We start from the raw sequence: 27,083 nt of genomic DNA on the forward strand, positions 1-27,083 counted from the left end.
CAGACTTAAGCGAGTTTGACAAAGGCCAAATTGTAATGGCCAGACGAATGGGCCAGAGCATATCCGAAACGGCACGGCTAGTGGGAAGTTCGCAATCAGCTGTGGTTAGTACCTACCGAAAGTGGTCCAAGGAGGGGGAACCCATGAACCACTGGCAGGAAGTTGGATGACCACGGTTCATCGATGCTTGAGGTGAGTGAAGGCTCTCCCAGATGGTATGTGGCAACAGAAGGGCGATTGTGGTGCAACTCGCCAGTAATTGGAATGCTGGTGATGGGAGTAATGTGTCACGACACACAGTACATTGGACCCTGCTGAAAATGGGGCTGTGTAGTCGCAGGCCACTCTGAGTGCCCGTGCTAACCACGGTTCACCAGCAGCAGCGCCTACAATGGGCACATGAGCATCGAAACTGGACATTGAGCGATTGGAAGAAGGTCATCTGGTCCAACGAATCACATTTCCTGTTGAACCATTTGGACGGCCGGGTACACGATGTGTGTAGTTTACCTGGGGAAGTGATGGCGCCTGGATGCACTGTGGGACGAAAACAAGCTGGTGGTGGCGGTGTCATGCTTTGGGCAATGTTCTGCTGGGATACTCTGGGTCCAGTCATCCATGTGCCAGGCACTCTGACGTCTACCGCCTACCTAAACATCACTGCTGACCAGGTACACCCTTTCATGGGAATGGTCTTCCCCTCTGACGGTGCCGTCTTTCAGCAGGATAATGCGCCATGCCACACTGCCCGGATTGTTCAAGACTGGTTTGTGAAATATGAGGAAGACTTCCAGGTATTGCTCTGGCCTCCAAATTCCTCAGACGTCAATCCCATCGAGCATCTGTGGTTTGTGTTGGAACAGCAAGTCCGATCTGTGGCGTCTCAACCATGGACCTTACAGGAGTTAAGGATCAGCTGATTATGTGTTGGTACCAGATACCACAAGACACATTTAGAAATCTTGTAGTGTCCATGCCTCGCCGGGTATAAGCTGTTTTGGCTGCACATGGAGGACCAACATCATATTAGGTAGGTGGTCATAATGTTTTGGCTCATTGGTGTATGTACTCCTCAGAGTCGCATGTGAAAAAATTATACATAAGTACATATTTCAGGAGAAGTTAAAGGGCAGAAAATATCTGTTTTGTTGATCATTGTTAAATAATTTAAAAAATTTCAAGAATAGGAGCATAAATATTCTATTACTTACTTTGCGGGCTTGAGTCACTTGTTTTTGAAGTTCTGCTTGTGATTCTGTTATTCTGGTCTTAAATTCCAAGAGCTATTTATCAAAATATACAAATTTCAGAAATTTGTAATACTTTAAATAAGAGATAAAGTTAATGATCAAAACATTTAAAATGCAATCAGTCTTGCACCACTCCTGTAAACAAAAGTAATTCTAGTTTCAAAAGTGGTTTGTCGTAAAAGTATCCTACAGTTATATTCCCTTCCCCCAATATACACAATGCAAAATGACTTCCATAATTATTTTTTCAAAGAATTATAGAATTGAGATTTGATTATTTAGACCTTTGCTTGACAGTAATCTCAGCAACAGGTTTTAAATGAATGTGTCTGAACAGAAAACTTAACTACTCTACATGGACAATATATATTTCTTGAAATATACTGAATGGATACGTTATTAGGCATACTTACCTAACAGTGAATAGGTTCCACTCCTTTAATCCTCATAACAACCTGGATTCATCGTGGCACACACACTGAACAAGGTGCAGAAAGTATACCAAAGGGAAGTTAAAGCTATTTCATGTTAACTGTTTCCCACAGTTCTCGCAAACAGGATGGTTGTGAGTCTACTCCAATTATCTCATTCCACAGGCTCCCACTTGGATCTGGTGACTGGGGAGGCCACTGCAGTAGGCTAAATTCATATTCATGTTCAACCCACTTTTTTACACTTTTAGGCTTGTGCATTATCCTGTTGGAAGTGTCCATTTTCAGATAGATATGCTGCAGCTGGAAGAGGTGCACCTCGTTTGAAATAATTTTCAGATAACCTATGGCATTCAAATGTTACTCCACAGGCATCAAGGAACCTAATGTGAACTACAAAAACACTTCACACACCGCTTTAGTGTGAAACAATAGAAACAGTGATTTGTCAGACCAGAAAATATTTTTCCAAACCTCCATGGTCTAGTGTTGATATTCCTGAGTCCACTGTAACCACACCTTTTTGTTTTTTGCTGACAAGATTGGAAATGGGTTCACTCTTGTTGGCAAAAAAAAAAAAAAAAAAAAAAGAAAGTATGGCTACAGAGGAGTGGAACCCAGTTCAGTTGCCAGTGGTAATATCTCATTAGCAACAAAGTAAGACAAGTTGTGCATTTTGAAATCTCTCTTTGGTTATTGGTGTTGTACTAGGTTGTTATTTGAATGACTAGCTTTTCTGATTATAGGACTGCCAATGGCTTGATGTTATTTGGTTACTAGACCAATCTCAGTAATATGTAAGACAGTTGTTTCAGAAAACCCCCAACAGGGCTGTAGTTTCAAAGATCCTCATACCGGTGAATCTGGTTCTGACTCTACACCACATTCAGTCATTTAAACCTTGCCCATTCTTACTCTGAATACAGCATCCCTACATATCAACACTACTGCTTTATATCATTCATGACATGACTGCTGCTGAAGGATGCTGAATTTTATGAAAATGGTAGGTGTAGACCCCCTTGGAAACATGCCTTACAAGATCAGGTAAAAACAATGTTGAGGACTCCTGTGAAATCCTTGCTGGTACCGCCCAAATGGGAAATGAAGCTTAAAAAAGCAAAGCATGGCAGCATTTTCCCCATGGAAACTGAAAATTTGATAGATATAATGATAATTTCAATGAAATAAAATGAAGTCCAGTTACATATAAAGTATATAAAATGAGTGGAAGAATTTCGGAAGTAAAAAACAAATGAGACAGTATAGCTCCTTTAATAGCTAAAAATTATCATAAGTCAAAATGGTGTATTTAAATAAAGAATAACATAAAGTCTGCTTAATGAAATGAGTATGGAGTTGTGCATCTATATAAAAAGAGAAATGGAAATATCTTGAGAAAAAGTAAAATGAGAAACTTAGCGATTATGATCTAATTCTTCAGTGGAAAGCTACATAGCACTACACAGTGTATCAATCTATAACAACAATTAAGTAACACATTCCTGACCAGCAAAGAATCTGAAGCCATGAAATAAGAACCAAAAAGTTTATGGACACAATTAAGTCCTCATGGATAGTGCCTCTAGTGAGAATGAAGTATGTAACACAGTAGAACCTCAATGATTGAGACTAAAGTAGGGACAAAAGAGGTAGTCCAAATAATTGAAGTGACTTATAAAATATATTTATATTGTAAGTATTTTCAAGTAATACTTCATAAACACTAGTAAATGTATTCAAAATATAGCAACATACCGGGTGGTTATAAGTTTCCCTATTCAGGTGACCCTAGTGTCAAAACAGTTACAGTTAGCACTGTGAAAATTGGTGGGTATGTCATTTAGGGTTCGGGGAAGAGATCTGTAGAAGAAAAAAAAAAAAAAAAAATTTTTGCCACCAGGGGAAAAACGGCGCTGCACATATGTAAAAGTTGTCATTTCCTTCAAGACATGCTGTTTATGTAAATGACATCTTGTTAGATAAAAGCAGAAAGCCAACACCACTATCAATAACCATTATGGCTCTTACAAAAAAGGAACGTGCTCCTTTAGTAAAAGTGTTATACCAGAATAATAGTAACACTACTGCAGCACTATGCGAATATCGGAAACTTAAAAGTTTGTGTAAAGGACCTTTGACATCAGTGGGGCTTCGAAAACTAATAATGTTGGTTACTTATCAGTGGAAGAAGTCTCTGATTAATAAAGTCTGAGATAACAACCCCTGGCTTGTAGCCGTGAAGGGTATTGTGTATGGCATGTGCGTTTTGTGTGCAATAAAGAGTTCTTCTTTTTCTTCTATAAAGGAGGTATATTTTTTGTAATAGCTTCCAAATCTTGTTCAACCTGATCTATTACTTTAGGATTTAGGTAATAAAGAATTATTAAATAATTAACTTGCTTAAAAATATATTATGTGGCTAAGAATTCTCCATCTGATATTAGTATTGTTAAACAAAGTTTCAGTAAGTAAAATAATATCATAGTCATTTAATGCAATTTCATTTTCCAGGTTGTTTAAATGCAAATCAGAACTTGAGTTTTGATAATAAATACTAATAGATTTGTTTTCTTCCTTTTTTGAAACTAATAATATTCTTGGGTTTTTGATATTCTGTACATTTTATTTTTATTTTTGTTATTGAATCCCTTAGCCAATGACCATCTTGTTTTGAACACATTACACAATGCAAAATTTTTATATTTATATAAGATTAAATTTTCTTGCTTCTACCCTAATATTTAATGCTGCATAAAAGTAATTTTTGATATTTTTTTCTGGCACAGTTGGTTACAATCTTGAAATAAAGTACCTTTAAGTTACAGGAATGGACTAAAAATTATGTTTTTGTTGTAGTTGTGAAAATGAGTTTATTGATTAGAGGAAGAAATTAAGTTTGCCTTTTCTGGAGTTATTTTTTAAACTTGTGCATAATTTTGGGTTTAAAGTGGTTCCTTTTTGCTTTTTTCCTTGTTAGCAGCAGGAATTTCTTCAATATAAGCTAGTGGAGAAAAATCAATTAAATCTGACAAATAAATTTCTGCATGATATATTAATTTTGATTATCAGTTATGAATTTGCTATGGTTGCATTTGATGACTATTTTTTGATCTGTATCATTTAATACACTGTGAATTATAATTGTCTCAATTCATTCATCAGTATCACAGTTACTATAAACAATATAGGTTGTAATAAGTTCATTATTTTCAACAGCAACTATATTTTTCGTTTCCTTTAAATCATGATTTTCTCCAGAACTAAGAATAGTAACATCAATTATATTATTAACTGGGATTTGGTATTTTTTATCATATATCTGGATGAGGGGGGGGGGGGTTATTGTTATTTGGTTTTTTTTTAGGAGCATTAGCAACTAAGGCCATATTGCTCCGGGATATGCGGTGGTCATTCCTGACCTTTCCGCATCCTCTGTATTTGGTGGTGACGGGCTCGAACCCCGGTCTAATCAAGAAGCGTGTGCTACGCACTGCTGCTCCTTCCCACCTGGCTACGGAGGCGCCTGGGGGGGGGAGCTGAAGATAGCACAGACAGGTTTCATGTGCCTCACATGTATTTAACAAATCTGATGAATTATTTTTTATGACCGGCTTATAAATGGATCATGCTTATAGTTTGTGAAAAATTAGGATTACTATCCACACACTTTTAGCTTTTTTTTTATCATGTTTAAATGTATGTGGATTTCTGTCAATAAAGTTAAACTTTTAAATAGTATATCCATTAAATGAATGTAAAAGTTCTTAATAAATCCTACTTCAAACTTTAAGGTAGCGTTTCTCAAACTGTGTTACGCAGAACACTAGTGTTACATGAGATGTGAACAAGTGTTCCGCAAAAAATCGTAATTAATAATTAAAAAAATAAAATAAATAAATTTTGCATGTTTGTAGCGTACACCACTTTTGTATCATCATAATATTTAACATAATTTTTCTCGGTTAATATACTGGCATAGACTAATAATCAAATAGACTGTGGAACACTTTATTTTTGCGGGCTTTGCATAGAGAAATATGCATCGAGGTAATGACACCTACAAAAAAAGGATTTTTTTGTAGGTGTCATTACCAATATAGTGATCTAATATGCCATTCGTATGCAATTTAGCCTGGAGTACACCGGTTGAAGGAGAGGAGGAAGCGAACTGATATCATAACTAAACTCACTTCCTTGTATAAATTTTTTTTAATAATTATTAATATTTCGAAATATTATTACTAAAATACGTGACCATAGATTTGTGGTTGAAAAAAAAAGAAACTTTAAAATGAGAAGAAAAGTACTTCTAGTAGTGCAACTTGCTCGATGAAAATGAACACAATATTGTCATACTGCAGCCTTTTGTTCCCCACAAATCTGAAGTGAAAAAACAGGAACCAACTAATAAAAGACCAAAACAAAAGTATGACAGTTATTTGAATTTCGGCTTTACATGTGTTGAAAATAAAGATGCTCCTGATGCACAGTGCGTCATATGTGATAAAATATTAGCAACAGTTCTTTGGCTCTTGTTAACTTGTGTTCGAAAGTGTTCCGTGAATATGTTGTGAAATGAAAAGTGTTCTGTGAATACATTGTAAGATGAAAAGTGTTCCGTGACTAAAAAAGTTTGGGAAATGCTGCTTTAAGGATTGATTTTCATTCTGCAAGAGCAATATGTACATGTCTTTTTCATTAAAAAAAGGATATTGCAAAATTGTCCATAATCACTTGGTAAAATATTAGCACCTCACTGTTAATTGTATGCAACCAAGTTTTAACCCTTTACAGTCCAGCATTATTTTCCCAGTCTTCCCCATGCAGTCCAGCTCTAGCAATAAAAAAAAAAGCAACATTTCTTCCTGGAAGAAAATATTCACAAAGTCTTGCATCCAGATAATTGACTATGTTTTTTTACTTTAGAGCCCCTACTTTAAATTCCCTGTTTGTCCTTTTTTTTGTAGATAGAGATGCAAAGACATTTTGTAGATCCAAAATATCTGCAAAAATCTCTTCCTGCAAAATATATTCTTGAAAAATTTAATTCTGTCTGTCCATTCTTTAGACCAATATGATGATAATAGCTCCAAAACACTCCTTTAGTTTGTTTAAAGAAACCTAAATTCTGAATGTTCCATATAAACACCATATGGAACATTCAGAAACTCTTATTTGTAAAAGTTCCCCCCCCCCCTCAGTTTCTCCAGAATGGTCTACCAATTTCTCAATTTCGCTATCAGAAAGGCCTTTACTAGATTTTGACAGCATGTCTAAAATACTTCACTCTTACACAGAGTATAAGTTACTTTATGACTTCTAGACTGAAAATATAACACTGGCTGTCAATAAAAATTTAATATAAACATCAATAACATCCACTTCATTTTTCAGATCATTTATATGAAGTATAAACGGATAGCAGTACAGCAGGAAAACAAATTTTATAATTAGAAACACTGAGAGTCGCACTGGATTCCACATTAGACCTGAGAAGGATAGAAGAAAAAATTAAAATTAGATAAAAGACCACCACCACCTGCCATTAACTACTGCATATAAATATCAATTTAGTTTATCAGATTGTTTTTATATGAAGTACAAATATATTACAGTACAGTAATTAAGTCAGCCACCAGGAAAACAAATTTCATAATTGAAAGCAGTGCTGAAGGTTGCATCAGTTGAGACATTTGAACTTCAAGAAGGGAGGGGGAGGGGGGAGGGAGACTGCCTGCTGTTCACAATTGAATCTAAACGTAGATTTAGTTTTATAGAATCTTCATATGAAGTATAAATAGATGGCAGCACAATAAATGAGCCAGCAAAGTGGAAAAACAAATTTCATAATCAGAAGCACCAAGTTCACGGCACGAAGACATCCAACTGAAAGAGGTCTAAAAAAGAACACCGTTTATGCTTAATAATTGAATATAAACATCACTAAACATGAATTTAGCCTTTAAATTGTTTATACAAAGGGTACTAGGAAAGTTTTGCAATATGACGCAACAATCACAGAAAGCTGCTTGTTGCTGCATGTTGAGACATGTTCATACGTGCATAGTAGCCGCCGCGCCAAGTCGATGGGCTCAGTTATTCATTAGTAGTGAGAGTGTAAAGTGCTTGCGATGGCATCGTGGTCACGAAATGAGATAAGGACAGTTTTGCGGTATAATTTCGTGCGTGGTTTAACCATAGACCAGTGCTTAGAAGAAATGACTCTTGCACTAGATGATGATTGTCCACATCGTACAACGATATTCAGGTGGTATAGAGAATTCCAAAGGGGAAATTTCACTCTGGAGGATTCTGAGAGGCCGGGAAGGCCACGAACGTCAGTTACGGAGGAAAACGTTACTGCTGTGAGGAAAATGCTTGACGAAAACAGGCGAGTGACCTACCAACAGATAGAGGATACTTTGGGCCTAAATGCACCAGCAATTCGTTCGATTCTGCAAGATCATTTGCATGTGAAGAAACTTTGTTCTCTCTGGGTGCCGCATCAACTGACTGAAGAGCAGATGACACGACGTGTGACTTGGTGCTGGGAGATGTTAAAAAAGTTTGATAAGGGACAATCTCAGTATGTGAACAACATCGTGACAGGTGACGAGACTTGGCTGTACTATTACGATCTGCCGACCAAGGCTCAAAACAAAGTTTGGGTCTTTGATGATGACGACACACCCGTAATTGTCAGAAAATCCCGATCTGTAAAGAAGAAAATGATAGCTGTATTTTTCAAATCGAGTGGAACTGTGGAACGTGTCGTTTTGGACACGCAGAAGACAGTCACAGCTAAGTGGTATACTGAACAATGCCTGCCTAAAGTCATTGGATCTATGAAGAACCTGCGGCCAAAGTCAAGAATGGACACCTGGTACCTCCATCACGAAAATGCTCCAGCTCACCGTGCCAAAGCCTGCATCAAATATTTGACCACGACAGGACTGAAACTTCTCGAGCACCCTCCCTACAGTCCAGACCTTGCTCCCTGCGACTTTGCACTGTTCCCGCATGTGAAAATGAAGCTAAAAGGGAGGCGGTTTTCCAGTGATGAGGACCTTCTACGAGCTTGGGACAACGAGTGTGGTTTACTCCCTAGTGAAACTTGGCAGAACTGGTTTAAAGATTGGTTTCGGAGGATGGAGAGGTGTATTGAATGTAGAGGAAATTACTTTGAAAAAATTAAATAAACAAAGCTGTATTGCAAAACTTTCCTAGTACCCTTTGTATGAAATGTAAACAGATGACAGTACAATAACTGCACCAACACAGTTGGAAAACATATTCATAACTGGAAATGCTGACTGGCATGCTGGATACAATATCAGATCACAAAGTGTTAAATTCATGAAATTCTGATGGAAGATTATCTGCAAGATCTCTTTAAAAGGTGGCAGGCAATAAAAACACTATGACGATTTGATCATGATTAACTTTAACAGTTGATAGTAGGTCCTGGAATAAACCTGAGGAATGACAGTTATTAGAACAAACTAACCTGGACTACAGCATGTGAGGTGGGCAAATTAGCAATTTGAATGTAAAATATTTGTAAAACGGTTTCATTTGGCTGGACATCTTGCATGTTTTCAAAAGAGTTTTTTTTTTTTTCACATTTTATGCATGTTCTTTGAATGCATAACAAACAAGTGAGAAGTTTGATTACAAGTCATGCAGACTGGTATAGTATCTTCAGCTATTCTTAGATTTTAAGTAAGTGCAAAATTATTTAATGTAAATCCAAACAGGAATAAGAAATAAATAAATAAATACTTAATCAACATAAATTGAATACCAATGTCTCAAATAATGGTATATGCACAGATTTCACTTCAACAAAACTATAATTTTTATATGAAGTAAAAAAATCAAAATACAATTTGAACTATATTTGAAATACACTGGTGTGCAAAACTTAAGGACCAACACCATTTCTAAAGGTTACAACCAGAAAATCAAACAAAACAGCCTGTGGCAATTTGCATAACTGTGGCAGTTCAGTAGAAATCTAGTGCATATGCAAAAATTTGAATCATGATTAAAGGGCTCACATAAACAGATAAAAGCAGCAGTTCAGCAGTTATGTGCAAATTACCGAATGGTGAGCACGATTGTTACAGATGTTTGATTTGTTTCATACGGTGCTACAGACAATGGAATGGCCAGTAGACAACATCTGGATGACTTTACCTAGGGTCGAATAATTGGGAAGCTCGAGGAAGGTCCAAGTGCGAGGAGTGTGGCTGCAGAGTTCGGTATTGCCCATTGCATCATCTCACATATGTGGTCGGCCTTCAGAAAGACAGGTACAGCTATTTGAAGGATCACTAGTGGTCGCCCATGAAAAACAACGCCCAATGATGACCTCTATATACTCCTACAGGCCAAGAGGGACCGACCTCTTGGACCGAGCAATTGCAAACCAGCTGCACAGGATGCAGGATATTGCGGTTTACTGTGACCAGGCGACTCCACAAAGGTGGACTGTTTGCCTGACAGCCAGTATGCTGTGTCCCTTTAACACCTGCCCATCGGAGACACCATTACAGTGGTGCATCGAACACAAGGACTGGACAGCAGTGCAATGGGGTAAGGTACTCTTTACTGATGAGAGTAGATTCGGTCTCAGCAGTGATTCTGGATGTTAGCTGATCTGGTGAGAGGTTGGCACACAGTATCACCCCGCAAACATCAACTGAAAGGGATCGATATGGCATTCGAGGTGTTCTCATCTGGGGAGGCATTATCTTGGATGGACGCACACAACTCCAGATACTGGAAGGCAGTACTGTAACCAATGCATGCTACTGTACTGAGGTAATCCTTCCCCATGTGCATCTGTTCCGAGGTGCCATTGAGCCCCGAGTTCGTGTTTATGGATGATAATGCCACACCCCATCGCACTGCAGCTGTTGATATGCTTTTGGAAAGTGAGGACATTGTACGTATGGATTGGCCTGCCAATTCCTCCAAACTAAATCCCTTCGAACACATATGGGATGCTCTGGGGAGATGCTTAGCAGCACGTCCACACCCACCAGAAAATGTTCACCAGCTGAAGATGGCGCTGACAGAGGAATGGATGATGTTACCGCAAGAACTCATCAACAACATTGTTCTAAGTATGGACAGGTAGTGCAAAGCCTGCATCTACATTAGGGGTGGCCATATCTCCTACTGAGGACCATTCCATCTTTGGTAGTGATGCATCTGTATTATGACAGCCAATGCTATGTTGCCATTTTTGAATAAAGTCCTTCTGTACTGTTTTGTTTCTGTTATTGTATCGGTGTTGTTTCCTTCATCATTTCTGTATCTCACGAGGTTCCGTTGGTATGCTTTTCCCATATCCAGGCCACTCCTATGAGAAGCTAAAACTTAAGGACCTGACTGGTCCTTAAGTTTTGCACACCAGTGTATTTTGTGATCAAGTTACCAGTTACAATCATAAGCTTGTACTTTCCTGGGCAGATTGCATGGTGTTCACTTGTAAAATTACTTGTAAAATGAATTGTACTTTCCATGTAATTAATAATTAATCATTTAAACTTTTAATTTCAACTGTGATTTGTTTTGTTACCTTTCCTCATATGTTAAAGGCTTCATTGGTTTCTGTTCTGGGGTTTCCTAGTTGATCTTATGTACTCAATTCAGGATTATTAGAGTATTATTATTATTATTATTATTATTATTATTATTATTATATGATTTATTAATCAGATTAATCAATAGTAAATGAAATTGTGGGTATGTAGGTATCACATCATTATTATTAACTGCAATGAATACATACTTGTTGTAACTGAATCCTTGTTTTCTCAAATTCCTTTAATTTTGCTTTATCTTCAGAACGTTTAATTTGTAATGTTAATAATTTCTCTTTCAAATCCTTTGTTTCACCTTTTAATTTTTCAATTTCTTGCTCTTTCTGGAGAAGAGCCATTTTATCTTCTAAAGAAGCTGCAGCTGCTGTCACTCCAGAAATTGACATAGTTACTGGTTTAGTTGGAAGAAGAACCTGAATTAAAAACAAAAAGGATTTCAAATAAAAAGTAACTTTATTATTCTCAGAATACAAAATAATTTACAAACAGTATTTTGTTTCTCAAACCATGGTCTGAAAATAAGGTCCAATTTTTTTTTTTGAATAACAGAAAATTTATAGAACAGAAACAATTTTGTTAAGTTAGGGGTAAGAATCGGAAACAAACATTTTTAGGGCTAAAAGAGGACTCATAAAAGTTCTTAGCCCCATATCCACAAAGAATGACTAATCGATGTGCATGATGTTGCCATCTTTATGTCACATAAGCTGCTTAACTTTCACATATTCTGTGAATAGTGACATGGTAGGCTAGGCCCCTTCAAGGAAGCTTTTCACATAGAAATAATGGTCCTAGCCCTGGAGATTCTTGGTAGCTTCAAGTTAAAATATAAATTCCAAAGAAAAGCTCTGAAATCTCCCATCTCTTCTATCATGCAGTATAGAAGAGTTCTGAGGTTATGATGAGTATCACACAGTGTAATCTAATATTCTCTACATTTTGAAGGTACAGCCTTAAAATGGTTTTTATAAGCCAGCTGCTAGATAGGACAATGGGCCAGACCAATTGGTAATCTTTAGAAGAAATTTGGATCAACTAGTGCAGGGGTGGGGAACCTTTTTACATTGGAAGGTCAAATTTTATTTAACCAAGATACTATTAGGCCGCATGCTGAGAATTAAATATATACAAAAAAAATTATATTTTTGTAGGCATATTTACAATTTTAATTACAGCCTGTCATTGTATGAGGAATTTAAACAAAAAAATTAGCAAAGACATTTATTTGTTTAGCAAGAATGATAACAAAACTAAAAATGGACGAATTTAGACAACAAACCATTTAATGACTTTTTTTGTGACTGCTTAAAGCCAGATAGCAGTCTGATATTTCGTTCCACCATCTGGGCATAGTTTTAGTTGGTCCTGCAAGTGAATATCCGTCATCTGAGATCTCAAGCTTGTTTTAATTTGTGTCATATATGAAAATGTTGTTTCACAACAATAGGTTGTGCCAAAACAAGATAGAATTCGATGAGTATGTTGAGGTAGACATGGGTATTCAACAGCATTTTTACATATTTAAAGAGGATCCTTCTTCATGTCAAATAGAGACTTCAGAATATTATCTTCTGAGAGCTCAGTTAATTCCATTTGTAAGTCATCATGTGCTTTGGAGACATCAATCAGGTGTGGTTGAAAACTTCAGTGTGAGATCATGTTTCTCAAAATCAGCAAACCTTTCATTGTATTCTTCAATCAGGGAATCTAGAACAGCTGTGTATTCTATCATGTCACATTTCCTTAATAATTTGTTTGTATCCTGTTCATTAATTACTTTTGCCAGTTCAGGAAAGTGTTCAGCTGAAAGTTCTGATTGGTTAAGCAAGGTTTTGAAAAATGTCAGCTTTTTCCAATATGCCTGTATTTTAAGCCACACATCATATTTAGATTTGGTTTTACCTTTCAAAAAAATATTCAGTTCATTTTGCTTTGACATTATATCACACAAAAATGCAATATCTCTGCAGAATTCCACTTTTGACAATTCACACTGTTGATTTAGTTCCTCAAAAAACCTTGCGATTTGTTAAGTTTGACCAGTATTTGTCCTTGGAACAACCACCACACTTCATAATGATATGGCAGATCCACACAATGTTTCATCATTAAGCTGAAGCATTTTGTGAAATTGGCAATGTCATGATGTATTTACTCTAATGTATGTTTACTCTATCTATAACTTTATTTAATGTGTCACTTAAAATGGTAGGTTTGGCGCACAGATTCTGCTGATGAAGAATACAGTGAGAGGAAATCAAAGTATCTGGATCTGTCAATTCTTTCTGTAGTAACACAACAAATCCTTCATGTTTTCCTCTCATGGAAGGTGTACCATCTGTGCATATACTTACTAAATTACATAAATTCAGTTTCACTTCACAGCATTTTTCTTTGAAGATGGTGAAGATATCAATTCCAAGTGTCCTGGCAGTAAGGGTACCCAAAGTCAGTAAACCCACCTGACAACGAAAATCCGCAATTATAACATGAATTAAAAATAACACCTGCACTGAGTCAGTAATGTCAGTGGATTCATCCAAGGCAATCGAATAACAAATGGCTTCGCTTTAGCATACTGCATGAAGTTGTTCTGTTATATTACAAGCTAATTCATGTTGCCGATCAGTTATGGTCCTCCTTGAAAGAGGTAGTTATTTGTACTTCTTAACCTTAGCAGAATCTAAAAATCCCACAACTTCAATGATGCATTCTTTTATGATTTCTACATTGCTAAATGGCTTACCTCTTCTTCCAAGTATACCTTGTGTCATCTTTATGTGCTACTTTATGTGTCATTTCAGTGATATCATCCCTTGTCCTGATGTAGTTTTGAATACTTGTTGCTGTTGTTCCTTTCCATCTTTCATTTTCTTAAATGCAGACTTTCAAGGTTCTCCTTCTAGTTTAGCATATTTGTTGTACTTATGAGTCATTATTATTTTTTTGGTTTTTTAGGAGCATTAGCAACTAAGGCCACATTGCTTTGGGACATGTTGTGGTCATTCCCTGACCTTTCCGCATCCTCCGTATTTGGTGGTGACGGGCTCGAACCCCGGTCTAATCAAGAAGCGTGTGCTAGGCACTGCTGCTCCTTCCCACCTGGCTACGGAGGTGCCTACTTATGAGTCACATGATGCTGATATGCATTGTATTTCTTCACTGTTGCCAATATGGCATCGCAGAGCAAACACATCATTTTATCGTTCACTACAACAGTGCAACACTGCAATTCCCATTCTTTATTGAATACTCTACTTTCTTCTTTTATTGCTCTTTTCTTATTTCTTGACATAATCAGGTAACAAGTAAAAATTAAAAATGAAATACACAGATTGATTGAAGATTCAATTTTAAAGGAAACAAGCACTGGAAACTGATGGCACTGGGGAGAATGACCGGAATGTCAACTGATACTGACAGCAGTCAGTGAGACGAGTCATCACTAATAAGAAAGGTAACGTTGTCAAATGAAGTTCAGTTTCAAGTGGAAGTGATGCCATATCATCTATATGAGAAAAAAATAATATTCTGTAAATATTAGTGAATTCAAATAAATGCTTTATTTTGTATTTACTTTAATATATAATTCATTATTATTTTCCTTAGCTAGAAAAGGCAGTCCATACATTTTCTTTAATATGTTACAGTTCTTTCTTAAGAAGCTCTCAGGCCTGTGACACGAATCACTGGGTGGTTGCCAGTTTTCCAATTACTGAGTTGCCGCTGACAGGTCTCTCGCTAACTACATAGTTATCGATATAAATAATTTTACCTCTTCACTTTGTTTTGTCCTCTATTGATCTATCCAATACTTTTATGCCTTTTATATTTCTTTTGCTAATGTACAGTGTAAATGCACACTAATTTATATAAGGAGAATAACGATATATAAAATTTACCTTGAAAATATTTTGAGTTTGGAGTTATGTCATGAAATAAAAGGCGGATTTTGCATTTGAGAGAAATAGACAAAAGGCCACGACTGGTACTCCAAAAGGTCACAGGTTCCCCACCCACGAACTAGTGTATTATCTCGCTACCTCTAATCAGTCAGTTTATGCAGAGAGTCTGAGTAGTGTGTATGCAAGGGCTTATATCAAGCAACCGGGTACATGGTCTCAGTTCCAATTTCAATTATGTTCATTTCCATTTACAATCTGCCGAGCCCCGCTTCTGATGGAATCACAATTATCAGTTGTGATTCCATCAACTGCCACTAATTTTAGTAACACCAATTATTTGCTCTACAAGTTCATTCTGATATTATTTTTCAGAGACTTCCTCATCAGGAACCTGCTCTTTTTGATGTTTGGCTTAAAATCTATTTTTTACCACATTCTGTCAAATTCATCTGTTGCTTCTATTGTTCTCCTACTTCTACAAATCACTCAGAATTTTTGATTTACTTTCTTCCAAACTCGACTTTCAACAATCTAATTTTGAGTTAATTTTCTTGGTGATTTTAATGTCTGCAGTTCTAGCTGGCTTCAATTTTGCAGTTGTATGAACCTGGCTGATAGAGATGATAAGGCTTTTGTATAAAGATCTTACATAGATTGTCCATTTACCTACTAGAATACAGCCAATCCTACTCACAACATCCAACAACATTCTTGATCTCTTTTCCTCACCAACAAATTTCCAAAGTGCACAGTTTATGTTAGCAATCCTCTATGCATCATGTAGAGACATTAGCTACTAATATTAACCACTAACACGAAGCTGGCAATTTAGACACATGCCAGTTGCCATAACAAAACACAAGAACATAACGCATTGCAAGTGGTTTGTATCTAAATCTCTGGCTTCATTTTCTGCCTATACTAATACTTTCAACAGTTGTAAAACATTAACAATCAATACAAACTCGATTTTGAACAAGCTAAGTGTAAAAAAAACTTGCTTTTTGTCCAAATAGTAGTTAAGCTGCCTGGTCTCTGGCTAAAGCTACTGCCTGCAATTTCTGTCCATCCATACCTCTACCTCAATTACAATTTAATGGCTCTGTTGCATTCCCCAGCTAAAAAAGTTAAAGCTGACTTATCAGAATTCTATTTTCCCTCTAACACTTGCATTAATGATCTTGGTAAATCACCAAATGCAATCTGTTTGATGAATCAAATCGTATTGATGATTTACAAAGATTCAGAATTTTCCTGATCTTCTTGTTTTGTGGTTTCCCAAAACAAGGAGATCAGGAATTCTGATTAATCTAAATGCCAAGAAGCCTCCAGATTCTGATGGCATTTCTCCACTTATCTCAAAACCTGAACTCCTGTTTTCTGTCACCTTTATATACTCTTACTATACATTTTACTGGTTTTTCCATCCGCATGGAATTCTGCTCATATCCAGCAAGTTCCTAAAAAGGGGTGACAAATTTTTCCCTTCCCATTATTGCCCATATCATTTACCTCTACTCTTTCCAAAATAATGAGGAAATTCATCACCTGTCAACTCTTAAAACTATCACAAAACCTTCCATCTGATCAGTGAATATGGATTCCATCAGTGTCAATCACTAGTGATATACTGGCTTATGTTACTCATCTTTGGATAAACTTGATAGAAAAGTTTACTGAAACCTGAGCAGTTGCTCTTGACAAGCTCCTACCTTATAAGATTGCTATCTCCTTTTTGTAATTGTCTAGCAAGTTTTTCTCTGCTCACTATGGGTGATGGTAGATGGCTTTCTGTCTTCTAACTTCTAAGCTATGCTTTGGTGTTTCCCAACATTCAGCTTTTTCTCCCACTCTTTTACATTAATGACCTTCCATTGACTGGACATTCTATCCATAATTTTTCTGATGATAGCACACCACCTTTCACCTTCCAGTTTGATAAACAGTTTCAACCACTGCCAATTCCTTAAATACCAATTGCCAGGTAATTCTTCAATGGGGCAAAGAAAAGTTAACTTCAACCTTGTTTAGTGATGTCTGAGTTCAATTCTCATTGATGACTACAGGAATTTCTAAAGTTGTCTTCACTGAGGCTGTACTTAGCGAATCTCAAGCAGAGAGAGAGAGAGAGAGAGAAAGGCTTTAATCCCTGTGAGTTATTCTAGGTTTTTTAGCAGCACAACATATAAAGTGCAACAAGATTAGTGAATGGAACAAAGGGTTGCTCTTACGAAGAAAGGCTTAAATTTTGTAAATTACGGTGTCTGGAGACTAGGCACCTGCGAGGTGATCTGATTGAGGTGTATAAAGCTTTGACTGGTTTGAGCATGCTCAATGCTGATGGGATTTTTCCTCTTGCTCAGAATAATCACCTGAGAGGGCATAAATTCAAATTGAGGAAAGACAGTTGTAGGATAGAGGTGCGGAAGTTTGCCTTTAGACAGCGGGTGGTTGATTGTTGGAACAAACTTCCATCTGTCGTTGTAGAAGTTGATAGCTTAAATAGATTGAAGGCAGAACTTGACAAACATTTGGAGCGAGTGGATGGGTGAAATAAGGTTTTTTTTTTTTTTCTTCTTGGCTGATGCTATATAAGCTTGCTTTCTTGCATCATGTACCTTTGCTAATGCTAATGAGCCCGCGAATACACACTTCTACAGAAATAATACACTTATATGGATATGTTACGCTTGGGAGATAGTAACATAATAACAAACAAATATATTTAGAGTATAGAAAATTGCAAATTTTTTTATCTTCAACCAACAATTAACACAATTGATATTTCTGGCAGAAACTGTTAGGTCCAGCAACAACAATTATTTTTATAGAAGAGCTGCAGCACATAAAGGAATGTAGTAATAGTAGAGGCATGTGATGCAAGAAAGCAAGCTTATGTAGCATCACAATGTGAATGTAGAATCAATAAAATGTGAAGAGAATATGCACTTTAATAGCTTGCGTCATTTAGTCATTACATATTCATATAAAGAAATCAAATTATTTTCAATTATAATGCAATTAACTTATAAAGGGATATTAAAGTGGGTGTCTGTACAGTTTTGCACAATTTAAGTCACTTATGTGAAAAGGGATGATGAGAATAAAGGAAAAAAGATGACCAATTTCAATTATTATTACACTGCATACCTCAACAGAAGTGGAGAGAGGGGACTGAGAGGAAGATGCCGCATCAGCTTCTCTCGACTTTTCTGTTGTTTTTCTTTCTTGTTCTTTTTCATTTTGACCTAATATAAAGGTAAGAAAAATATTTATTCAATTTAAAAAATAATATGGCAGGATAGTAAGACATGGTATCAGTTTAATTCAAAACTTTCAATGATTTCACTGTTGACTATTTCAATTTCTGCTGCTACGGCAATTGAAAAATGTAGTTACTTATAACGTGCATAGAACAGCACTTGAGGTTAATTTCTTAAAGTTAAAAAGGTCATATTAATTTTATAAAGATAGACAGACATGATTATTCATTAGAATAGTCAATGAAAGGATTACATTAATTTTATGAATGTGTTAGTGCTTGCATTTCTTTTTAAGCATTTAACTATTCTAGATCCAGTGTGACAAGATATATTCACATTAATATTTTTACCTTATAAATTATGTGGAAAAACTATCTGTCAGCCTCAAATACTTGCAGAGGCAACTTGTTCTAGTGATGAATAGCTCACTGGCCAAAAGAAAACTTCCTACAATCTAGTATAAACCACTTCCCCTGCAATTTGAATTTATGGTCCCTAGTACTGGAATTCTTTATAACAGTGAAAATTCTGCCTTCATTCATTTTACTAATCCGTCTCAGAGCCTTATAAACCTCAATTACATCTCCTCTAAGATGCCTGGTTGCCAAGCTCTGTAGTGCACATAATCAAAGTCTTACCTTGTATAACTGTCCTTTTGCTGATCTCATCATGTGAGATGTCTGTCTTTGGATCTTTTCAAGCTGCTCAATGCCTTTTTTCAGATGTCTCCATAATTGGACACAGGCAGATACAAAGTTCTTTGAGGAATATAAATAGGCAGCCAGGAAAGCCCATGTTGTCCTATTGATGATTTATTAAACAGTATCAAAACTCCCAGATCCCTTTCTTCTTCTATGGTTTTTAATTCAGTCCCACCAAGTAAATAAGTTATTTTGGGTTACCATTCTCCACATGTAACACCTTGAATTTTGCTGCATTAAAGCACAGATGCCACTTTTCTGACCATTCTTGAAGCCTGTTCAATCATCCTGAAGGAGTGCTGCTTACCACTGATCATTAATGACTCCCCCAATCTTTACATTGTCTGCAAATTTTGCCATTACACGATGGTGATTCAAGAACCAGTCCTCGGGGGACCCCACTTCTAACATTACACTAATCCGAAGAATATCCATTAATCAATCCTCTGCCTCCTTGCAATCCATCTTAGAATCTTTCCAGTAATCCCAACATGTTCCAGCTTATACAGTAAATGCTCATGAGGATCTGAGTCAAATGTTTTGCTAAAATCCAAATAAATTATGTTGAAATTGTTCCCTACATCCAGTTCATGAACAATTGTGTCAAAATAATGAATCCTATCTATAGGCCAGTACTGAGCTGTGTAACTCTAACATTAATGGAAGAGGATACTCAAAAGATTGAGACACAGATTCTGTCAGTCTTCACAGAATGTTGTTTTTTTATTGTTTTTTTTTGTAGTTGTTGGCGCATCGGCTTCTGTGGCCATAATGCACCTCCCAAGGTTTTTGCAGTACTTTGATCCAAGCAAGCCCGAGGTGGGATTCAAACCCGTGACCTTTGGGTTGCTAGGCAGGCACTTTACCCACCCGGCTAGCCCGGTCGGCAGAATGTTGTTAACCAGGAATTTGGTCAAGCCATAGGATTACAAGGACATGGACATGGGGAACTGCATACATCAAAATTTACAGAAGAGTTGCAGAACATAAACCAAACATTTTGGCACGTGATGCATGGTGTCAACTTGCTTGGGGCACAACCCATTGTAATTGGTCCCTGGAATTTGTAAAGGTGTGTTATTGAGCGATGAATTACTGTTTGCAGTTTGGTGATCTGATGGCACTGTTGGGACCAACTTTGAATTTTGGTGGAGGTGTTATCACAATCTTAGATTGTTTCTTGTGGTTTGGGCTGTATGTGTGTGAGAGAGAGAGAGAAAGACAGAGAGAGATAATCTTCTATATGGAATACTGATATTATGAACAATTCCATTTTTCTTACACTGGTAGCAGTTTGGGGAGGAGGAGGGCTCATTTCTGTTTCAGCATGATAATGCACCATACCATACAATACAGCTGTAATGACTTAGTTTGAAGACCAAGTCACTATGTGGGCATGCAAAAGTGCCACTGGCCTGCCCAGAGCCCCAAGTTTAACCCCACTTGAAGCATCCCTTCATAGTCATTGTGCACCCATAGGGCAATGGACTCTTCCGGAAGAATAATGTGCCTCCCTAAAGAGCTGTGGTGACATGGTTTGAAGAGCATTTCATGGATTATACCACCATGGAAGGGCCTCCCTGTATGGATCATCTTTGGGATGCTGTGGAAAGGTCCGTTTGAGCTTTGGATCCTCCACCCAGGAATGCGATGGAATTATGGACAGCGGTGCAGCAAGCATGGATGGAAATACCTCCCTACAGAGCTGTGGTGACATGGTTTGAAGAGCATTTCACGGATTATACCACCATGGAAGGGCCTCCCTGTATGGATCATCTTTGGGATGCTGTGGAAAGGTCCGTTCGAGCTTTGGATCCTCCACCCAGGAATGCGATGGAATTATGGACAGCGGTGCAGCAAGCATGGATGGAAATACCTGTGGAACACTTTCGTGAACTAATGGACTCAATGCCTCGCCGTGTGACTGCCCTTATCCGGGCGAAAGGTGAGCCTACCTGTTAGTAGGTAGGTATCCCACGATTTCTCTCTACTCAGTGTATACAAAGAAAAAGCTTTCTACATACTGGCCAGTTCACATATAAGTGCTGTTACATATATGTTTGGTGCAGCAAAAAAATTGCAACAAGAGCTTGAAACCTAGTGAGGTGCACCTTCCAAGGATGGACTATAATGAAATTTGAACTTTTACAGTTAGGAAACAGATCAGTGTCATCTGTTCCTGTCAGCAATGCATATCTGTTGCACGATACAGGCAAATTTAGTGACTTTACTAGGTTCTTGCATATTATTGTGCCTAATATATGCACCATCCTGGAAATAAGTTATATTGGATTCAATGTTAAACATGTACTAGTACTATTCAATGAAGTAACAAAGCCAGTGGCAGAGAAACTGACAGTATATGAACTTTCTTTTTAATTTCTGGAAAAAATTTTTTTTGGATTTTTGAATTCTGCTTGGAGTAGTGAATCCCTGCTTTATGATTGATTCACTTTCCGATCAACTCTCTGATGGACCACTTTACGATGGAATCTCCGTTCACTACATGATATGTGGTAAGCACTGGTCATTGTGATCAAGTTTGCAAATTGAATTTTAATTCTATTAAATGCTGATTCTCATAAGCAAAAATATGAGGAATATTACCACAGGCTATAAAAGTAAAGATATAAAGCACAAATTGACACTTTATTATCTTGCCAATTAACAAAATTAAATGATACATTGGAAGAATATTTTACACAGATTAGAAAAATAAAAATAAATTTATGCTTGCGTATATAGCTTAATCACTATTGTAATATGTACATGCTAATTAATTGATATTTCTGTTAACTGATATTTTAATTGTAAAATTTAAAACAGTAAAAAAGATAAGTAATCAATAATGAAGAACATGGCATGCATAAAATTGCAACTAACATGATACACACAAGTGAGATACGGAGTAACAAGTTTACGAAAATTAAAAAATAGGAATGAAAACAAGATTCAGAAAATTTATTTATGTTTCTTATATGATTGAAGGCTCCATGGAAGGGGAAACAGATTTCACCATAATAACGTAAAAACCCACAGAATTACAGCTATAGGTACTATTGCAAATGCAATAAGATCGATTTCACTACCTGTTAATAACACTTTGCACTAACAAAAAAGCCCAATAAACCGGAAACTGCAAATTGTTTTATGGCTGTGACCTCCAAAAATATCACAAAGGCATTCAAAATTGATTCTTATAACCGAACATATAATAATGATGACAGTATAGGGCATTTTAATGATTTGAATTAGTTTTCTGAAATTTGATTTTATAAAGCGGCTGATTATACTAACCAGTAACCACGTTAAGAGGCGCCTACTTATTTCACTTTATGATGGGAGGAGCTTACAATTTCTCCGATCGGACCACGTGGTCCTTCCTTTCAGCCAACAGCAGCCTTTAGTGGAAGTGATTTTTTGTGTTGTGCTTTAATCAATATATTAGTTTTAATCAATTTTTTAAATCAATATGTACAATTTCCATTATAAAAATCACCTTTTAGAGAACTAAATAGCTTAGTTATACAGGGTGATTCACTACCAGTGCGACAAACTTGCAGGAGGTGTAGGGGGCACAAAGACGAATCGGAATCACATAGCATTGCAGGGTCCGAAATGCCTTCGTCATGCGGTAGAGGACGTTGAACGGGAGGTCGCGTGAACAGCGATCCTGCTGGAAGTCAGCATTTGCGAACCGGTTCCCAAGGCAGTAGGATGGACGAGTATTCAAACGTTGAACTGGCCAACATGCACCTCGCATATGGAGCTGCGGACTGTAACGGGCGCGCCGCTCTGCGCTTGTACCAGGAATGTTTCCCGCACAGACGTGCTCCTCATCATATGATTTTTGCACATGTGCACAGAAGGCTATGTGAGACTGGTTGTTTCACGAGAGGTACCATGAATCGAGAGCGAACAACAAGGACCCCAGACAATAAGGAGAATGTCCTACGTCTTGCAGAAGGCAATCCGAGTACAAGTACTCGAGCAATAGGCCAATAATTGGGTATTTTCCAATCCATTGTATGGAGGATACTGTCAACAAACCAAATGAGTTCATACCATCTGCAACACGTCCAATCATTGGAGCCTGCAGATTATCCACTCCGGAGGACTTTTGCTACTTGGTTTCTTCAACAGAAACGGTTCGCAAATGCTGACTTCCAGCGGGATCGCTGTTCATGCGACCTCCTGTTCAACGTCCTCTACCGCATGACGAAGGCATTTCAGACCCTGCAATGCTATGTGATTCCGATTCGTCTTTGTGCCCCCTACACCTCCTGCAAGTTTGTCGCACTGGTAGTGAATCACCCTGTATAGAGAAAATTTCAACTTCCGAGTTGCAATGAATTACCAAAAAACAATCTGTTGCTTGGTTGACATTACAATATTTTCACGATACGTTGGTGTCTCTGGAATGGATTAATATTGTAAAGTGGGGGGTCCACTGTATACCAATATTTCATCTTTTCTTAACTGATTACACTACTAATTGTATGTAAGTTTTTATTTTTTAATAAAAAAATTAAACATTTAAAAAAATTCTATATTTTCTACATCTTATATTTAAAAAATATATTTAACTGTTAAATACCCAATTTCTTTTGCACATGTGCTCATTGTGTGTGTACTAATAGTAAGACTGTGTGTGTGTGTATATACAATGTACTCACAGACACAGTCTTACTATTAGTATCCAGATACCCTTCCATTGATAGCTGGTCATGTCCCACCCAAGCAATGTGTCAGACAACTATAAATATATTCATAGGCCATCAAGGAGACAGTATATGACTGTGAATGCAAGATGCTGTGATTGATGGAGTTACCAGACTTCCAGTATAGAATGATAATGGGGTGCCACATAAGTAATCGGCCTGTACATGACATTTCAACAGCACTAAAGGTCCCCAGGTCAATGATTGATGTGATCTGCAAATGGAAGTGGACTAGTGGCTGAAACAGTCACAAAATGACCTGGAAATCTTCCAAGCTGACGGAATGAGACAGGAGCCCTACAAAGAATCTTCCACTCAGAATGTAGGTCGATGTTGTTGCAGCATACACAAACCCTGAGTGAAACAATTGGAACATATGTCAGCACCAGTACAGTATACAACATGCTGTATGATATGGGTTATCATGGTTGTGCAGCCACTAATCACCCTGACTAATGCCAGATGCTGTTTAGCTTGATGTAAGGTCTTCCATTTTTTTTTTACAGTCCAAGAATAGCAGTGCTTTATAGTGATGAGTCATGGTACATGGTCTCCAACTCTGACTGGAAGTGGTGGATGCCCAGAGAAAGCCACCTGCTGGACTGTATTGTCAAGATTATGAAGTTGACAAAGGCAGTGGGATGGTCTGTGGCTGTTTTTCATGGTTTGGCTGGAGACCATTGGTTGTTTTGGACAAAAACCATGAATGCAAAAAAAAGGTATAAGCTGCTTGTAGAGAAAAATTATAACTTTATCACTCTTGAAAATTGAGGAAGAATGTTTAATTAAGCCAAGAAGTTTGGAAATCTGATATATTAATACAATCAAGAGGTATCAAGGCCAGATCAGAATAGGACACCTAAGACTTTGAATGTATCAGTTCTTGCAATTAGAGACTTTCCAACATAATAATTAGTAAAGACGGAGGTATAACTATGCAATTTGAGCGAAAGTGACATAATTTACATTTTAAATGGGTTTAGAAACAAGTTATTTTCAATGAGCCAGTGTGAGGAATTCACAACAGGACTGAAGTTCATTACTGTCAGTTGAAGAATAGATAACTTTGTAAAGTTTAATCTACATAGTTGCCACTCAACATTACATTAACAAATGAAATTAAGTTGACATCATTAATGTAAACAATAAAGAAAAGCAGACCCAAGGGCGAACTTTGAGGAATCTCGTGAAATAGTAAACAGAGTTGAAGTACAATTGATTATTACATATAATTTATAAGCAGGGAATCAAGCAAATCCAGTAAAGGGGCATTGCAGACCATAAGATGAAAGCTTGAAGAGCAAAAGATAAATGTGAACAAAGTCAAATACATGTGAAATATCAAGGAAAAGCGAATCAATTTGATTTCTTTTGTCCAAATTAGTTTGAAAGAAATTAGAGAACAAGTCAGATTTGAAACAGTTGATTTCCTGGGAAGAAAATCATATTGTTGATTATTGATAAAAGGGTGGAGATAGGAACTAAGATATTTATAAAGTAGGAGTTCAAAAATTTTTGAAATTGTATTCAGTATAGTAATAGGTTGATAGCTGCTAGGCATAGCTTTCTCACTCTTTTTTATATATATATATCAAGACAATATAAGCCTCTTTGAATGCTGCAGGGTAAGAACCGTGAAGAAGACAGTAATCGAAGAGATAAGAATTGGAGCTAGAGAGGAACTGCTTTTCTTGAAGAAAAGAGCAATAAGGGTATCAGAACCAGGAGCAGTGAATTCTTTACGCCGAGAAATGGCTGACTGGACATCATCAGTAACTAAAACTAAGCTATCAAAACAGTCATTGGTATTATATTCAAATGGATAAAAGGGAATAATACGTTGCTGTTCAGGAGAATAAAGTTTCGAAAAATGGGTAGCAAAATAATTAGCAATGCCAAGAGGACAGTTGATTGTTGAGATATTTGAATCATTAATTAGTATTAGTATTAATTATTTTGAATCACAGGAATTCTGGAAGATCTCGATAGCTGTTTGAGATAGCACCATAAAGGTCTGAAATTGAAATTTTGAATAAGTTCATCTTCAACTGAGTGAAGACAATGAGAATATTTAGATTTTGTAGAACTTTCTTAGCATGATGTCTAAGGTAACAGAGGGAAAAGTAGCTAAAGTTAGTTTTAAGTTTTAATTCCTTTTGTGGAGGTAATTTTCGCGATGAATTAGATATACAAGCTTGTTCGACATCCAGTGAAGGAAGTTACTATGATTAGCAGTAGAGAATTTGATGGGAACGAACTCAGAAATTGCAGAATTGAGGTAGTAGTAGAGGCATGTGATGAGGATTAAGTACAGATAGTCAATGTAATGATCAATCGATTCAGGATTTGGATGGGAATCTGATCAACATTGTCCAGAAACTGATTTAACAAAGTCCAGGTTAATGTGCTCAAAGCTTAAAAATTATCTGTCAGAGGAAGGTTCAGAAATAGAAGTTGTTGTTGTTATTTGGTTTTTAGGAGCATTAGCAACTAAGGCCATATTGTTCCGGGGATATGCGGTGGTCATTCCCTGACCTTTCCACATCCTCCGTATTTGGTGGTCACGGGCTCAAACCCCGGTCTAATCAAGAAGCGTGTGCTACGCACTGCTACTCCTTCCCACCTGGCTACAGAGGCGCCAGAAATAGAAGAGAAAAAAAAAAAAACATCAATGACAATAGGGAAGTTATCAGATCAGATGAAATTGTCACCCTTAGAAATTGTGAAGAGAGTTGATTCATGGGTAAAAACTAAATCAAGATAGGAAGAGTTCCAGATAGGAAAGGTACAGATTTGAGTTAGGGCATTACAAAGCCAAATGCTGCATAACTGCTTAGCCAATAAATTTGGTGAGTGATTCGAATCAAAAGCAGTTGGAAAATTAAAATCGTCCAGAATGAGTGGTATTGCTTTTGGAGGCTTCAAAATGACTGCTCCATTTATAATATTCTCTAATTGTTAAATGGTGGCTAAAGAGTTCTTCAAACAGGCCTCTGGGGTTGGGTAATTCATGTTGTGATTTTAAATCTTTCTCACCAACCACGTATTAATATAAGACACGGAAACTGGAATTTTAAAAAACTATGTGTTTATTACTATATATTTACAATTAAAATAACTTTACAACTAAAAAGGATAAAATACATAAAATATATATATATACATCGAATAAAATACATTAAAATACAGGGTTAA

At 36.8% G+C, this 27,083-nt stretch overlaps 1 protein-coding gene across 1 annotated transcript in view; it reads right to left on the reverse strand.

The window, feature by feature from the left end:
* LOC150087392 (dynactin subunit 1-like) overlaps window positions 1-27,083 on the reverse strand; it is a gene marked incomplete in the record, with an annotated part of 260,166 nt that overhangs the window by 188,574 nt on the left and 44,509 nt on the right. Inside the window, 3 exon segments of the mRNA XM_090372464.1 lie at window positions 1,212-1,283; window positions 11,487-11,711; window positions 18,354-18,451. Coding sequence (XP_090228590.1) covers window positions 1,212-1,283; window positions 11,487-11,711; window positions 18,354-18,451 — 395 coding nt within the window.

The sequence above is a fragment of the Mastigoproctus giganteus genome, chromosome 4, assembly GCF_048544385.1.
Source record: "Mastigoproctus giganteus isolate SK-2022 chromosome 4, ASM4854438v1, whole genome shotgun sequence".
NCBI classification, from domain to species: Eukaryota; Metazoa; Arthropoda; class Arachnida; order Uropygi; family Thelyphonidae; genus Mastigoproctus; species Mastigoproctus giganteus.